Raw genomic sequence first — 16,586 nt, 5'->3', positions numbered from 1 at the left:
ACATTACAACGACCCTCATATAAACTGTATTTGATTTTCACACTTTTGATTGTAGGGTTTTTGGACCAGTCTAGTCTCAGGTAAGGTCAGAACAATAATCAGATCCTGATCAATTCATTTCTAAATGATTTGTTATGCCTGAATATTCATCCTAAATAATTTATGTATATTATATATATATATATATATATATATATATGCATATATATATATATGCTCTTCCATAGACGAGCAGCGTTAATTTCTAAGTTTTGAATTCAAATTTCTAGTGCCTGAATTCTTGTGATTGCCGCAAGAGGGCAGTGATGAGCGCGTGGATGTTTGAAGTCCAAACACATACTCTTGTCACAGGCAGAAGCTGTTTGAAGATCTGTCTGATCTGGGTCTGGAGGTGTTTTCCTTGGAAACGGTTTTAGAGTTCGGGGAAAAGTCTGACTGTCTTGGGAAGGCAGGGTTAAAATTCCTCCATTTCTCTGCGTTATATGAGAGGATTTCAGCTGGTGGAGTAATATCTTGTTTGGACGATGGGAGGCAGCATTATGCCGAACGGCGTACAGTCTACCGGAAATCAGGAAGAAGAAGAAGAAGTCCAGCCACAATCGAAGAAGAAAAACTAGACGCAGACGCTAGCTGTGCGGGCTACTGCACTCTGTGATTTTTCCTCACTTTTAAGTTCTCAATGACAGATTCAAATTATCGAAAATAACCAGTAACCACGAGGAGCGGGTCTCGGAGTATTTGCAGAAATGAAGTGAGTAATTTTAGTGCGACCGGGAAGATAAATGGAAGCCGTAGTTGCAGACAACCTGAGCTGTCAGAGTTAGCATGGCTGCATCAACTTTAAGGACTTAAGAAGTGACAAACACTTAAATAAACCAACATTGAAAAAGAGTGACGTTGTTGTATTTGGTTCACTTCATCCTGGCGGAGTTTAACTGTTGGTTTCTGTGGGTTAGTTTCCAGCTGAAGGGTTTAAGTTAGCTTTGCTTCATCCACATGTGTTTCATTCAAACTGTTGTTTTCCCTCCAGGCTGAACATCGAGGGTCTGCTGGTGTATTTTCCCTACGACTACATCTATCCTGAGCAATACTCCTACATGCTGGAGCTGAAGAGGACTCTGGACGCTAAGGTTATAACATCTCTGTGATTCACTGAAAGAGTCAAGCTCAGTTATGCACAACAAACTTTATTATTATAGCTCATTTAACAAGTTATTAATTATCTAATAAAACTAGTGACAATGAAAAACAAATGTAGGTCTGCGAGCAACCTTTGGTATATTTTTAAAGTATTACTATAAGAAAAATCGTTTGTGATGTAACTCATACAGTGAAATGGTGTAATCTTCATGGACTGTGTGGTCAGGACATTGTGACTCCAATCTAAATATATATTTTACTGAAGTTGAGTAATCTTCATAGATTGTGTCGCCAAGACATTCTGACCCTCAGCTAAGGATATTTAATTCAAGCATCCAGGATGATGTCAACACAAATCTTGTTTTACCAGATAAAAAGCCAAACTAATAGAGGAAGAATCAGACAAGAGCACGGCAGCCTTTAGATCAGGTTGTGATGTTATATGTCTTAACTGCTGCAAGATTCTACATTAAATTCTTTTAAACTTTTCAATTGCTTTCAGTCAGATTCCTGTGTCCCCTTGAGGTTTACATGGAATTTTCTTGATAATTGCTCCGGGCAGTTTTTGTACATTTATTAATATAGTGTATGATATGGTTTAGTTTTTTGATTTTCATGACAACAGAGCTGATATCGTAATTTTTATTCTGGTGATATAAGATAATAAATCAGTTCTTAATGGGAGTAAATCTATTTATTATTGTTTGTACCAGAGAAGGTGGGATGATCCCATTCAATAACAGACAAAAGCCTCCTGTACAAAGATGGCAAACCTCAGCTCCACAAAAGGCCATTATTGTAATGTGTCTGCTCGCTTTTTCTTCTTTCCTTTATCATTTGGTCATAATCATGTGTTCTCCAAATGCAAAAGGAATTTATAATTAATATGCACATGTTGACATGAAGCATCCAGCGATGCCCTCACGGTCTGCACTGGCGACATCCCTCCTTTCACAAGGCTCAGATAAAATCTGTTCTTTTTTTAAGACATGGATGTAATTTCACTTTAAGAAAAAAACAACAAAACATATTGGATAAATTAGCTGTTGTTAACACCTTAAAAGGCTACAATAGGACAGAGATGCATGTGTGCACAGTGTAAATTTTCTGAACTTCTCAGATACTTTCCAGTTGCAAACAAAACTATGTATCACAGATCCTCAGCATTGTTGGTTTCACTCGAGCTTTGAACAAGATTTGAACCTGTCGCTGGCTTCTTGTACCCCCACTATGATCTCCAAGTCACCATCATCGTGTGTGACTGGTGTCAGAACCAGGGTCTGTGTCCCTCCCCCTATGCCTGGCCCATGGTTTGCTTCCCTGTCTCCAACCCGAACCAGTGTCTATTTCTTACCCCCAACCTGAACCAGGGTCTGTTTCTTACCCCCAACTTGAATTCGGGACTGTATCCATATATGAGTTTTTCCTTTCCACCCTCGCTCACGCTTGCTTTTGTGGACTTGTTGGGTTTCTCTCTGTAAAAAGTACCTAGAAATGACTATGTTGTCTGTGGTGCTATATAAATAAAGTTGAATTGAACTGTTTGACCAGCTAAGTTAAGTTACGTATCCAGGGATCAAACTCATCTTGTTCCTGGTTCTTCTCTTTTCTTGTGATGCACAACTCTATGTAATGCAGCGAAGTGAATACTGGACCCTGGTTATACGACAACCACACTTTTCAGGCCTATTTCCACGGAAAAGGAACCCAGCTTTATATACGCACAAATACTGTAATGTAATAAACTCGTCATGTGCCATCATAGCTTCTTGTTTACATGCCGGTCACTTCACGCCATAAATTGTTGTTGAATTTAAATGATGACTTGGAACAACCAGAGCTTTCTTGGTTATTGCTTTACCTGCGTTAGCTTCACATGTTCGTGTGTTTTCAGGGTCATGGAGTCCTGGAGATGCCGTCAGGAACAGGAAAAACCATCTCACTGCTGTCTCTCATTGTTGCCTACCAGAGGGTGAGTGAAGCTTCTTTTTAACATGGAGCCAACGGGATCGTTTTCATCAGTTGTTCACTCATGAATGATGTTTGTTTGTCTCAGGCTTTTCCTCTGGAGGTCACCAAATTGATTTACTGCTCCAGAACAGTTCCTGAAATTGAGAAGGTGAGTGACGCTGAAAATACCGTGAATGTGCATAGTAACATAACAAATTAAAAGTGTGAAGATGAATCTTGCCTCCTTTGATTCCACCTGTGTCTTTTCTACAAGGTTGTGGAAGAGCTAAGGAAACTGTTGGAGTTTCACTCCAAAGAAACAGGAGAGACCAACAACTTCTTAGCTCTTGCGCTTTCCTCCAGGAAGAACCTTTGCGTGCACCCTGAAGTACAAACTCTGCATGTTAAACACATCAACAAATACATAAAGTTCTGTGTTTGTTCTTTCATGTCCAAAAGTCTTAATACTCTCTGATCTGGACCGTGTAGGTGAGCTCTCTGCGTTTTGGGAAGGAGGTCGATGGGAAGTGTCACAGTCTGACTGCATCGTACATTCGGGCTCAGCGTCACAGTAATCCCAGCCTGCCCACCTGCCGCTTCTATGAGGTGAGAAGTTCACCTCAACACAAGAAGTCAAAAACATCGTAAATAACTGAGACCCAAGTCACTGAAGACTGGTACAGTCGCTGATGTGTTACCGGCTAAAGTCAAGGTCATAACTGATGACTGGACATATTGTCCGCACATCTGTTGCTTCTTCTTTAATTAATTGAATCTGTGGTTTCTGTTGCAGGAGTTTGACGCTGTGGGCCGACAGGTGCCGCTTCCTGCAGGGATCTACAACCTGGACGACCTGAAGGAAGTGGGCAGGAGGAAAGGCTGGTGCCCGTACTACCTGGCTCGATATTCAGTACGTCACTCAGCAGATTTCTTCTAAGATTATTTATCCGGCTGCTCCTTTTTTGTTACCACAGCAAGTTTTACTGCATCTTGGATTCAGGCCTGGATCCTTCACTCACGGAGGACAAACATGTTTCTACAATACAATCTTTAGTTACATTAAATAATCTTATAAGGATATCATTTATTCTATCAAGTGCAAATATAGATGGAGAGAGAGATATCACTTTATTAATCCCTGAAGGGAAATTCCACTGTCCAGTAGCTCATCAAAAGAAAACATCAACCACATTCATACACCACTGTTAGTTAAACAAGTTGAGAAAGTGGAAAAATAGTAGGTTTAAAAGATACATTAAAAAAACAATTGTTAAAATGGGATTTGAAAGAAATTTTTAAAAAGTGTGTGTGTGTGTGTGTGTGTGTGTGTGTGTGTGTGTGTGTGTGTGTGTGTGTGTGTGTGTGTGTGTGTGTGTGTGTGTGTGTGTGTGTGTGTGTGTGTGTGTGTGTGTGTGTGTGTGTGTGTGTGTGTGTGTGTGTGTGTGTGTGTGTGTGTGTGTGTGTGTGTGTGTGTGTGTGTGTGTGTGTGTGTGTGTGTGTTCAGGAGGCATTAAAAAGTCTCATTGCAGCGAGGACGAATTTATTACAAATTATAAGTTCTATTCTTTATCATTTAAAACTCAACCAAAAGCTCACTATCTTCAATTATTACAATATTTCCTAAGTTCAGGTCTTTTCCTGTTTCTTGTTAACTAGAGGCCGTAATCACCACAAATAACTATTTATAGGGCACGTATTGAAATTCCTCTGTAAATATAAATCCTGCTGCACGACATAAATCTGACCAACAATCACTATTTCTAGCTTTGATATTCAATATTCACTAAATCGGAAACATTTAATCATGAAATTCAATAGAAAATTGACACTGTTGACACATTCATGAACTTTATCCACATTTACATTGATGAGTTTGGATGAAATGCAGAGCTTGTGTTCTGAAGTCCAATGAAGGCTTCACATTGAAGAATGCTTCAAGATTTGTAGTTTTTAAAGTATCAGTTGTGTGATAGGTTTTTCTGTGTTTTCTGTCAGATCCTGCACGCTAACATCGTGGTCTACAGCTACCACTACCTACTGGACCCAAAGATCGCCGACCTGGTGTCCAAAGAGCTGGCAAAGAAATCTGTGGTGGTGTTCGATGAGGCTCATAATATCGGTGAGGAGATGAACATGAGGATGTACGCTCACAACCAGTTAAAGTTTCATTGTATTTTATTGTAAATGTGCCCATTGTCTTTAACCTAAAGACAACGTGTGCATCGACTCCATGAGCGTGAACATCACCAGGCGGACGTTGGACCGCTGCCAGAACAACGTGGACACTTTGCAGGACACCATCCACAAGTAAGAGCAACTCCGAGGGCAGAAGGCAGCCTGCAGCAGATGAATGGGTGAAAGCACACCGCTGTGACAGGCGGCGTGAAGCTTTCCAACAGTGGATGGCTATAACAAGTGGTACCAAAGTGAGGTGCATCATCATCATCATCATCATCATCATCATCCTCTTCTTCTTTCTTCTGCCGTCTGACAGGATTAAGGAAACAGACGCTGCCAAACTGAAGCAGGAGTACAGACGACTGGTGGAGGGGCTGAAGGAAGCCAATGTGGCCAGAGAGACGGACATCTACCTCGCTAATCCAGTGCTGCCAGATGAAATTCTTCAAGGTTCGGACTTGATCAGGACATCGAACGCGAAATATTAGCCGCGGAGACAAATCACACATACGGTTTTAACATGATTTCTTCACAGGCTGAAGTTTTTATTGAGGTGTGTGAGTTTTACATTGTTTGGGCTGGAAACAGTGAGTCACATGTGGCAACCCTGGTGCTGACTGGCGTGCCTCGCAGGCTCAGCATGACTTCACATTGTCTTCTGCGCTCTGGGGCCCGAAAACATCCAGTCCAGTCACGTTCACACGGCAGATCGCGTTTGAAATGATCACGCAAAAAAATCAGATCCCTCGAAAAAAATTCAAAGTTGAGCATCAAGACCTGCGGTTTGAATGTAGTCTTAGTATACACACACAAACATCACAAACAATTGTGATTATACACACAGAAATCGAGCTACAGAAGTATACATGTGCCTGCCAGTCTAGACTGAGGGTTAGAACAAATGCATGAGAGGCACTTTAAGTCATGCACACAAATATGCGTGCGCATGTGGATTTCAGATTGCACCCAAACAAACACAGATCAATGATGCACAGGATGTATTCCAGAAATACAAATACAAACACAAAGATTGATTTATGCAGCAATCTAATAACCGACAAAGAACTCAGAACAAGTACGTAGTAATGAGTCTGTTACTGTAATTAAGTTGGGAAAATGTTAAAAATGTCACTAAAACACCACAATAGGAGTGAAATGATGTTAGAAGTCAAACTGTTGGAATTTGAAAGAGCTGCAAGCACAGGAGTCAGTTTTTCTGTCTGTGTCTGCAGCCTCCACACTCAACACCTGGTGTACGCCATCTCTGGGACTATCCATGGTTAGATGACCAAATGCTGGTCAGGATTTAGTGACGGACACGAATAGCCACTAAAATCTGTGTTTATACCTTAAATTACAGAAGAACAATAATCTGACATAATAGTTTTTGTTGTATTTAGAAAGTGACCAAATCTACTCTTCCTTGGATGTTTGATTCTGAGCCCCGCCCTGCTCCTCTCTCTCTCTTTCAGAGGCGGTTCCCGGTACGATTCGCACGGCCGAGCACTTTGTCGGTTTCTTGAGGCGTTTCCTGGAGTATCTGAAGTCTCGTCTGAGGGTCCACCACGTGGTCCAGGAGAGCGCCCCGCAGTTCCTCAAAGACATCTTCGACAAAGTCTGCATCGACCGCAAACCTCTCAGGTCGGCTTGAGAGGCTTCTGAGCCTCGTTGACGCTCCCCGCCTCCAGATAAACGTCAACCTCAGACAGAGATGTCGCCACATGTGGTTTATGATTAATGTGTTTATTTGTTGTTGTGTTGCTGTGTCTCATGAGATGAGCTGTCGGCACTGTGAGTCCCTAAATAACTTCAGGTCAAGTTACATCAGTTCGAGGGAGGAAGATGCTCTATAATCTGGATGTTACTGCTTCTCGAAAGAAACACATTTATGAACTAATGACGATTTATGAGCAATTCTTATTTAAGGCCGCTCATGTGCAACAGCGACTGTTGATTCAGGCTGATGTTGAAGGCAGTTTTCATGGTGCCAACAGGAGAACCCAGGAGTTTGGTGAATCAGTAGCGGTTCAAAACGAGCTTAAGATATTGCTATTGCTTTAAACAACAGCTGGTTCATGGATCAGACAGAGAGACGGCAGCTCACACACTCTTCCTCTCCATCTCTGCAGGTTTTGCTCTGAGCGGCTGCAGTCGTTACTGCGAACTCTGGAGATCGCCGACATCGCAGATTTCTCAGCCGTCACGCTCATTTCTAGCTTCGCCACGCTCGTCAGCACCTACAGTCAAGGTACTAAGACTCTCTGGTGGATCTTTAAGTTCTGTGGCCTGACCGAAGGCCTTGTGAAAGACATGTCGGTGTGATACTGTAAAATTCTGAGTGATACTTTAGATTTATAGGACCATTTTAATGAAACTCATAGAGGCTTTTTTTGTTAAGTACATTCATCCTTATTAAGTCACAATAATACACACAACATGACATAATAGTTACAGAATGTATGGAACACATTAAATTAGCTGGTAAATTTACCCACAAAACTGTCTCCCCATGGTTTTTAAACAAAACATTAACAGCTAAGTATTTTTTTTTACTTTTATTTGAAATAATGAGCAGAATTACATTCAGTTTATGGCTCAATGCTCCAGAGCAGTCCCAGGTTTATCGTGTCCTAATAGGAGATTTAAATGGCCATGTACACAAGTTGTGGAGACCAAAACAAAGATCTGATGGAGCCGTTGGTTTCATTCCTGCGTGTCCAGATACATCGACTGATAGTTGGATTCAGTCCAAGGTGGTTTACATATGGAGGCCAGTACACACAATATAAAGGAACGGCCTTCAAAGTTTCTCATCACGCTGCCTTCAGGGCTCCACCTCTGGATTTCTCCTCCTGGACCTCGTCTCCATGTCTGCTGGTCGATACAAAGCTTCTGTCCTTCAGATTGGTTGTGACTAAAGCCGAGAAGCTCCTCCCTCCTCCGTTCTTTAGTTTCCTTCCTACAGTGACATTATTGTAATAAACCTACCACCAAGCACCCCCCCCCCCCCCCCATTGCAGTAAAATCACATTATTCTAAAAGCATTTTTTTTTCCTTTTTGAAGGTTTTACGATCATAATCGAGCCCTTTGAAGACCGAACGCCAACAATCGCCAACCCCGTGCTTCACTTCAGGTGAGCTCCATGCGAAACGCTGACGTGTGTTTAAATGGATCAAGATGAAATTTGCTTTCTTTCTGTCGCGTCATTCATGTTTCACGTGTTCGCTCAAAGGTGTCCCACCTTTTCTGATAAGGGCCAGATATGAATATGATGATAAAGGCAACAAAGGCCAATAAAAACAATGAATATTACAACAACATTTGCAATAATAGAGATACAAACCAGCCATGGAGACACAAACTTGTTGTGTCTTGTTGGGGCGAGTGTGTGAGTCTAACATAGCAAATTTGCAAACATCGAAATTGCTCAAAGCTTTATTGAATATTAGAGTTTTTTTTGACTGATCTGAAAAGATTGTTGCTCACCTTTTTCTCCCTCAGCTGCATGGATCCGTCGATCGCCATCAAACCTGTTTTTCAAAGGTTTCAGTCAGTCGTCATCACCTCGGGGGTGAGTCACCAACTCCCTCTCTCTAACCTCATGTGCTCTTCACAAACCACATGAAATACCTTCTTTAATCAACTGAAAACTTCTAACAAAGTTGCTTTAGTTTCAGTTCTTTAAGTGTGTCAGTCACCAGGGGTGTTAAAGAAGAAAAGTCCAGCTTGTGGGTTATGAGCTTCCTCTTTCACTGTTGAACGACTACTAACTGGTTATAACGTCCTCTGCTCCTCAGACTCTCTCTCCACTGGACATCTATCCCAGAATCCTCGACTTTCGCCCCGTTACCATGGCGTCCTTCACCATGACGCTGGCTCGGACGTGCCTCTGTCCTCTGGTGAGGGTGACACACACACACACACACACACACACACATTCTCTCCCTCTGCTTTGGCAAGAAACAGAACTCTCCTGACCGGCACAATTCACATATTTATCACGTGTGCTCCTGTTTGTGTAGATCGTTGGAAGAGGAAACGATCAGGTGGCTCTGAGCTCAAAGTTTGAGACGCGAGAAGACTTTGGTTTGTTTGATGTCTCTTCTTTACATCAGAGAAATATCCTATTTATAAGTACCGTATTTTCTAGACTTTTGAGCACACCTGAATATCAGCCACACCCGCAAAATGGTGTGTGTGTGTGTGTGTGTGTGTGTGTGTGTGTGTGTGTGGGTGTGTGGGTGTGTGGGTGTGTGTGTGTGTGTGTTGTCCGCCTGCTCCTACAGAGAGAGAATCACAGGGTTTTATCTCTGTTGATAAAGTATTTTATCGGTCATTTGCCGATTGTGATTCTGAGGAGGAAGATTTCTCAGCCACGGAGTCCAGCACGTAAAGCTTACGTGATGCACCTGAACGCATCACTCACTGGACCACAGAAAGCAGCACAAGACGAGGTCACGAAGAGCAGAAATATCACTTTTAGGGCAAGATTTGGAGAAACAGCATGTATCTACATGCGGAAATAGAATCTGACAGCATGAAACCTGTTAACCTGTAACAATCCACAAATTAGCCGCGTCATTGTATAAGCTGCAGGATTCAAAGCGTGTGAAAAAAGTAGTGGCTTATAGTCTGGAAATGACGGTATATTAGTCCTGAAAAACCGTCAGACCTCACTACATACAGAGACCAAAACGTTTAGTTTCTTTTAAAAGAAATAAACCATATCTCTGACTTGTACAGATTACTGCAAATCGCTGCTTTATGTTCAGAGGATTGTTAGTCCAGGATTGATGAGTTCCTTCAGTTAACTGCAGTACAGAGAGACAGCAGCTCTGCAACAGTTTTCTTTGTAGTTTCTGCTCCAGACTTTATACGTTGATGATTATCAAACATTTAACTGTTGACGTCACAGATCGTTTCACCTGATAGTAAAGTGTGATCAGTATCTTAAGCAGTAAAAATTCACCAGAGAATATTTAATTAAACATATTATCACTTTATCAGCAGAAATTAAATAAGAAAACAACCTTATGAATAAAAAGGTGTGAGTTTTTCATGTTGTGTTTTTTTCCAGCTGTGATCCGTAACTATGGCAACCTCCTCCTGGAAATGTCGGCCATTGTTCCCGACGGCATCGTGGCTTTTTTCACCAGCTACATCTACATGGAGAACATCGTGGCGTCCTGGTATGAGCAGGTCAGTGTGTGTTACAGAATCATTAACGGTTAGAGAATCATTCCTCTTCATATAATTCACTATACAATTATCAGAAACAAAAATAAGTGAAACAGACCAAGCTGCCAGTGTCATAATGAATAAACAGACATAATAAATGATTCTTATGTAGCTTTGTTTTTTTCTGATTGAGCTCAGGGTTGTTTAAATACAGCGAGGCCTCATGATCTCTGACCTTTTGGGTTATAAGCAGGAAGTGTAGAAAAGTTACCGCAGGGAGAAGTGGCTCGTAGCGGCCAGACGCTCGTGGTGACTACGCTTTTTGATGCTGGCATAGAAGCGACGGAGAGATGGACTCAGTAACCCTAGGAAATGATACTAGGAAAGGAGATAGGAGACAGGGAGGAGGAGGTGTAGGCACTGCTGTACGGATCGCCTACTGACGGCCTTTAAAATCTGTAACAGTGGTTTGTACTCCCGTCACAATTATCTCCAAAGATGGAGGAGGAATGGGTAGACAGAGGGATAGTGACGGAGGATGTCATGTGTAAAGAAGGAAGAAGAGTAAGGATAGTACAGGTGGGGAGGTGGACGGTGACAGTGGGAGAACTTGGAGAGAGAGAGAGAGAAAGAGGTGGAGAAAGACTGATGTGATGAATGTGGTGGTGAGGTTTGAGGTGTAAAGAAACTAGAGCCATTGAAATGGACAAAAACACTGATGGAGCAGGGTGGAGAGGTGAAGGATGGTCGAGTGTTTGAAGATGGAAACCTGTTGGTTGGCTGCACCGGTGAAGACCAGGTGAGGGCGGGAAGGGTGGATGTAATGAAAGTGGTGAAGGTAGGAGAGCAGAAGCAGGAGAGTGATATCCAGAGTACTCCAGAGTGTTGAGTTGATGAGGAATGAAAGAGTCAAAAGGTTGAGTAGAGAAGAAAGAGAGTTTGTACTGAACCAATGAGGTGCTTTAACTCAGGAGTCTGACTATGTTGCAGGAGGGTGTTAAAAGAAATGGCGGAGTCACCGAGAGAGCACATCTTAGCTCTCTGGGGTTTGATCACATTTTCTTAAATTCCTCACCAGTCTTGGTGAGCGTGCCATATTTGGTGAGGTTTTGAGCGTATTGAAGGGGTCATACTTGGATGAAATGACGTTGATCCGAATTGTTTTTTGGCGCACGCCATTTTCAGCTTTTGGGCGCACATAAATGTTTAGTAGGAATCCTATGCAGTGTTTTATAAAGGAGGGCGGAGAACGTTCCTTTCAAAGCCCGAGCCTCTGAGCAGCCTGCTCCCTCTCCCAGCGCCTGTAACTGAAATCCTTTACTGTCACCTTCTTCTTCCACTGAGTGTTTCAGTATGTTCAGATGATGGCAGTAACAGGACGACCAGACTCAGGAGGCTTTTTGATGATATTTTCCTCTTGCTTTGTTTGTTTGTTTGTTTGTTTGCAGGGCATCCTGGAGAACATCCAGAAGAACAAGCTGATCTTCATCGAGACGCCGGACGCGGCGGAGACGAGCATGGCTCTGGAGAAATACCAGGAGGTGTTTGATTAAAGAACCGACCCAAAGAATGTGATGGTTCCTTGAAAAGGTTTATCTTCCCCTGACTGTTTGTTTCCCTGCAGGCCTGTGAGAACGGCAGAGGAGCCATCCTGCTGTCTGTGGCTCGGGGCAAAGTGTCTGAAGGAATCGACTTTGGTAAGTCTTACCATGAACCTCTGAGCTTTCTGAGACCTGAAACTTTCACTTCATTGCTCTTCACATTAAAATGCAGTGCTCCTAAAAGTGTGTTTTGTGTCCAGTGCATCACTTCGGCCGCGCCGTCCTCATGTTCGGGGTTCCTTACGTCTACACGCAGAGCCGCATCCTGAAGGTGAGACACGTCCGCTGGTTGGTCACGAGGCGTCAAACCAGCAGCTTCAACGCTCCACATCCTAGACATAGTGCAGACATCATCAGGGTGAAAGGGACGAGGAAGTATGAAGACTCGGGAATCACACAGATTTAGTTTTGAGGAATTAAAAGGTCCCATATTATAGTTTCTCAACAAAGGTGTCATTGAGTTGTTTCTCATTTTTACACTTTGACAAAGTCGTCAAACATTTAAACCTCCTGCTGTTTCCACCATCGCTTCAATGGTGTCAAACTCCAGGAATCGTTTCTTTATCTCACCAAAGATGAAGAGTAAACAGTTAAATCCACCCCAGAAATGTTGGAGAGAATGTGGAGGATTTGATGTGGATCGTTCTTATATCTTCTGGAGTCCAAAAAGCTGCAAGAAATACTGAGTTACAAGATTTCAATGTGCTGCAAGGTGCAGTTCTACTGACACCATAGTAATGGGAAGCGATGGATACTTCAAATACTACTAGTGGTATATAACAAGGAAGCGGGGGAAGACAGACCCGCCTACAAATGACCAACAGATGAAGATTTATTCAAATAATCTGTACAATGGAAAGACTAACCAACAAACTGTGACTACAAGAGTCCGACTGGAGGAAGGAATAACGAGTTGATACCCAACCAGCGGTCACCTTCTTCTTATATGTATCTTCATAAGAATGTATGTATGTTCATGTGGCAAACTAAGCAAAAGTCCAGGAATGAGCTGATGATGAGGTTTGTAGCGTGTGAAGGATCAATGTGTTGAACTTCCCTGACATCAGTCCAGTCAAACTGGTTTTCCTCTTCTACTTAGTTCTTAGTGAGTAACGCTCCGTCGTCTTCCTCTGACCCAGGCTCGTCTGGAGTACCTCAGGGATCAGTTCCAGATCAGAGAGAACGACTTCCTGACTTTCGACGCCATGCGTCACGCGGCTCAGTGCGTCGGTCGAGCCATCAGAGGGAAGACCGACTACGGACTCATGATTTTTGCTGACAAGGTCCTTTATTTTCTTAATCCTCTGCACAGCAACTCCTCTTCCTCTTTTCTTCTGTCCTGCTCGAGGTCGCGGTGCGTTTCTCTTTGTTTCTCTTCTCCAGCTTTTAAATTGACCATTTCTTTATTGTGACATCATTTACCTCCTTTAAGTCCCCTGTGGTTCAGTGTTCATTCTGTCTGCGTGAGAACTGACCGAGTCTTCAGGTTTTACTTAGTGAGTCAGTAAAAGCTTCGCCTCCTCGCTCACAGTGGACGGGCTGGTAATGTAACCCCCTCCGTCTCCGCAGCGTTACGCCCGGGCGGACAAGCGTGGGAAACTCCCTCGCTGGATCCAGGAGCACATCAACGACGGCAGCCTGAACCTGACGGTGGACGAGGCCGTGCAGCTCTCCAAGCACTTCCTGCGGCAGATGGCTCAACCTTTTCGACAGGTCCGACTTCTCCACACTGCGATCAGGCTGGGCTGCAAAGCGCCCGACGTTTTCTGATTCCTATGGGAAGTTAGGAAATGTTCCTTTTTAATGGATTTTGTTGCTGCGGCGCATCATAGAAAGGATTCAGTTCAACACCCTCAACATGTATGTGTGGTATTTATTTAGAAGTCATCAGCGATGCATCAAATCTGTTAAATCTATTACAACATAATATCATTAAAATGTCCTTCACGTTTCCAGTCCACAGCCTCAGTGGTCTGTCTTCAATAGCCTCGTGTTCGGAGCTCAAAGGTTTGGTCCAGGATTCTAGAAATCATCTGTGCTGGAAATCTGCTTGATTCATTCAGGATCCTGCTAAAATAACTTTTAGATGAAGAGCCAAACTTCCATTTGGTACATTTCTGGTTCAATTCCTGTTCATTTCTAGAAATTCTTAGGAATTCCCCTACATTTCCAGTAATTCTCATGGAAAGTTTCCTACTTTAAAAAGTCCCTGGATTTTGCGACCCTGCCATTAGTCTCAGCTACTTGTTCTCATCTTCCCATGTTGTCGTCTCCTCTTCCTCTTCTTCCTCCTCTTCTTCCTCTTCTTCCTCCTCCTCCTCCTCTTCATCGCAGGAGGACCAGCTGGGTTTGTCTCTGCTGACTCTGGAGCAGCTGCAGTCGGAGGAGATGCTCCAGAAAATCGCTCAACTCGCTCATCAGAGCTGAAGGTGAGCGCGCCGCACAAACTCATCGTCGCCACGGCAACGCACGCCGCACCAAGTCATGGCCGACGACTCCCGGTTAAAACAAATTAAAGACCAACTGAATGTGTTTTTCTGTGTTTTACAGTGCAGTTTGCGTTTGCAGTCATGAGATCTGACGGTGAAATGGACGTTTCTGTTTGGCTGAAACTTTCATTTCTGTTTTTAGGACGAGGTGAAACAATCCCGATATTGTCTGCAGCAGGTTGTCAATGTTCCTCCAACACCTGCAGGGCGCTTTCACTGGCACAGAGTGTAGAATGTGTCTTTTTGTTTTTTATATATATATATATAAAATGTAGACGTAGAAAGATTTCAGTAGAATTCACTTCAACCAGCTCTCGCTCCTCCACCAACGGACCAAACTCCCGCTGCAGTCTCTGTTATTAGAAGTGTGTGTTTTCACACTCTGCACGGCCCAGGCTGCGTCACCAAACTCTGGAGAGCGTCTCAACGCTTTGATTCATCGGCCAGTTCCTGGTAGAAGAGGAAATTCTTCTCTAGACCCGTCGCACACGAGCAGCTTGATCGCTTCCACACACGACGTGAGACGAGAATAAATTTCCAAAAGAAGATTGTTTCATGGTGAATATGTACACGTCTACAGTGAGCTACATTCAGGTTCAATTTTTAACCAAAAGCAAATAGAAACAGAAAGTCTAGAAGAATCTATATGACCTGTCATTCTAATAATTCTAGTTATAAATCTAGTCTGTCAGCAGTGAAGTAATGCACATTCAGCAAAAATATAACATGAACGTCAGCTGTTTGTGCGACTCAAATAAAATTGATCAATATCTCAAACTTAAGGAGAATTACTATTAACCTCGGTTCAAATAAAATGTCTCACGTCAAATGTTCCTTTCCAGGCTGATTCTGATTTTAACGCTGCAGTAAATAATAACTTGAGTCAAAAACTGTTTAAAACAATGATCGGACTGAGAAATACTCAGAACCCAGCCTACGTCAATTAGTAATTCCAAGTTGCACCACAAGGTGGTGCAGTGAGTCACCTTCCTTCGTTGTTACTTGGTGTGACTGCTTAGTGAAATACATTTTCAAAAATACAAAAATCTGCTTTTTTTTAAGCCCTTTAATGAATATCAACATTATCGAACAGTTTCCACAATAAGAAAACTTTTATTTGAATTCAACTCTTCTTATGTGCAGGATTATATTTTCAATGTTTTGTAATGTTTTTGTTCTTAAACAGACGTGACCAATATTCTTTTGTTACATATTGTGTCTGTCATACAGACTGAAACTACTGCAACTGCAACAAGTATTCACATTTTGTACTGAACGCCGCCGTTTTTCTGTCTCACGTCTGTAAGTTTGAACATAAATGTTTGTATAAAACTACTGACTCGTGTTCTGGAGTTTATTTCTTTTTTGTTACACTAAATGAACCAGTTTGTTTTATATTAGAATCATTAGAGTTCCTCAGATTATCCAGCCGGTGCTGCTGTGAAAGCAAATTTAAAGACTTTTCTCCTTTTAAAACATAAAATCACCTTGTAACAACCAATAACGGAATAATTGTTGGACTTTTCTAAATGTGATGATGTGAATATCAAAATTACATTTTGCCAATAATTTAGATTTTAATTACATCCTCAAGCATTTAAAAATGTAATAAATGTAGATTTTTTTGGGGAGTGGGGGGGGGTTACGTATCAAAATTGGAAAGCCCCAAAGCGCTTTACATAGCTCATCACATTCACACACCATGTTTGGTTAAATACGATGCAATTATAGGAGCAAACTAAAACATTTCAGTTAAATTATTGGGTTGCCTATATCACCTCCATTTTGTGTTTTTCACCAAAACCTCACTGGATTTATTTTTTTTCCCGTAGCATTAATAAAATTCCAAGTTCACTATTCCCACATTTTCCACACGGTTTGATCTGCTTTTTAGTCCCACCAAAGAAAAAAGGTTCACTTATCTTTGCCTCTTAAAGCGACAGGCACACTTAAAAAGGTTGCCTTTACTATGTTATTGACTTCGTTAAATTTAAAATAACAAATGATTTTACAATTGGTAGTTATTACATTACTGCTTCTCTTCCTTTT

General features: G+C 42.2%; 1 protein-coding gene across 2 annotated transcripts; it reads left to right on the top strand.

Moving 5' to 3' along the window:
- The first annotated feature begins 594 nt into the window (after positions 1-594).
- Positions 595-15,873, top strand: ercc2 (excision repair cross-complementation group 2). 2 transcript variants are annotated; one of them, XM_080460522.1, is made up of 24 exons: positions 595-751; positions 1,031-1,130; positions 3,035-3,112; positions 3,197-3,259; positions 3,365-3,478; positions 3,580-3,696; positions 3,884-4,000; positions 5,086-5,209; positions 5,301-5,397; positions 5,585-5,718; positions 6,741-6,909; positions 7,398-7,516; positions 8,333-8,402; positions 8,771-8,840; positions 9,067-9,168; positions 9,292-9,355; positions 10,347-10,468; positions 11,896-11,988; positions 12,072-12,144; positions 12,249-12,319; positions 13,188-13,331; positions 13,618-13,761; positions 14,383-14,477; positions 14,599-15,873. In XM_080460522.1, exons 1-23 carry the CDS (start codon positions 747-749, stop codon positions 14,473-14,475), a joined length of 2,283 nt encoding a protein of 760 aa, XP_080316648.1. In that variant the 5' UTR covers positions 595-746; the 3' UTR covers positions 14,476-14,477; positions 14,599-15,873. The 2 variants fall into 2 exon arrangements, with proteins under 2 accessions (XP_080316648.1, XP_080316647.1); XM_080460521.1 differs by having other exon boundaries at positions 14,680-15,865.
- Positions 15,874-16,586: the final 713 nt, after the last annotated feature.

Source organism: Lipophrys pholis (genome assembly GCF_963383615.2).
Source record: "Lipophrys pholis genome assembly, chromosome: 3".
In the NCBI taxonomy this organism is placed as follows: domain Eukaryota; kingdom Metazoa; phylum Chordata; class Actinopteri; order Blenniiformes; family Blenniidae; genus Lipophrys; species Lipophrys pholis.
This window is presented reverse-complemented; position numbering and strand designations above follow the sequence as displayed.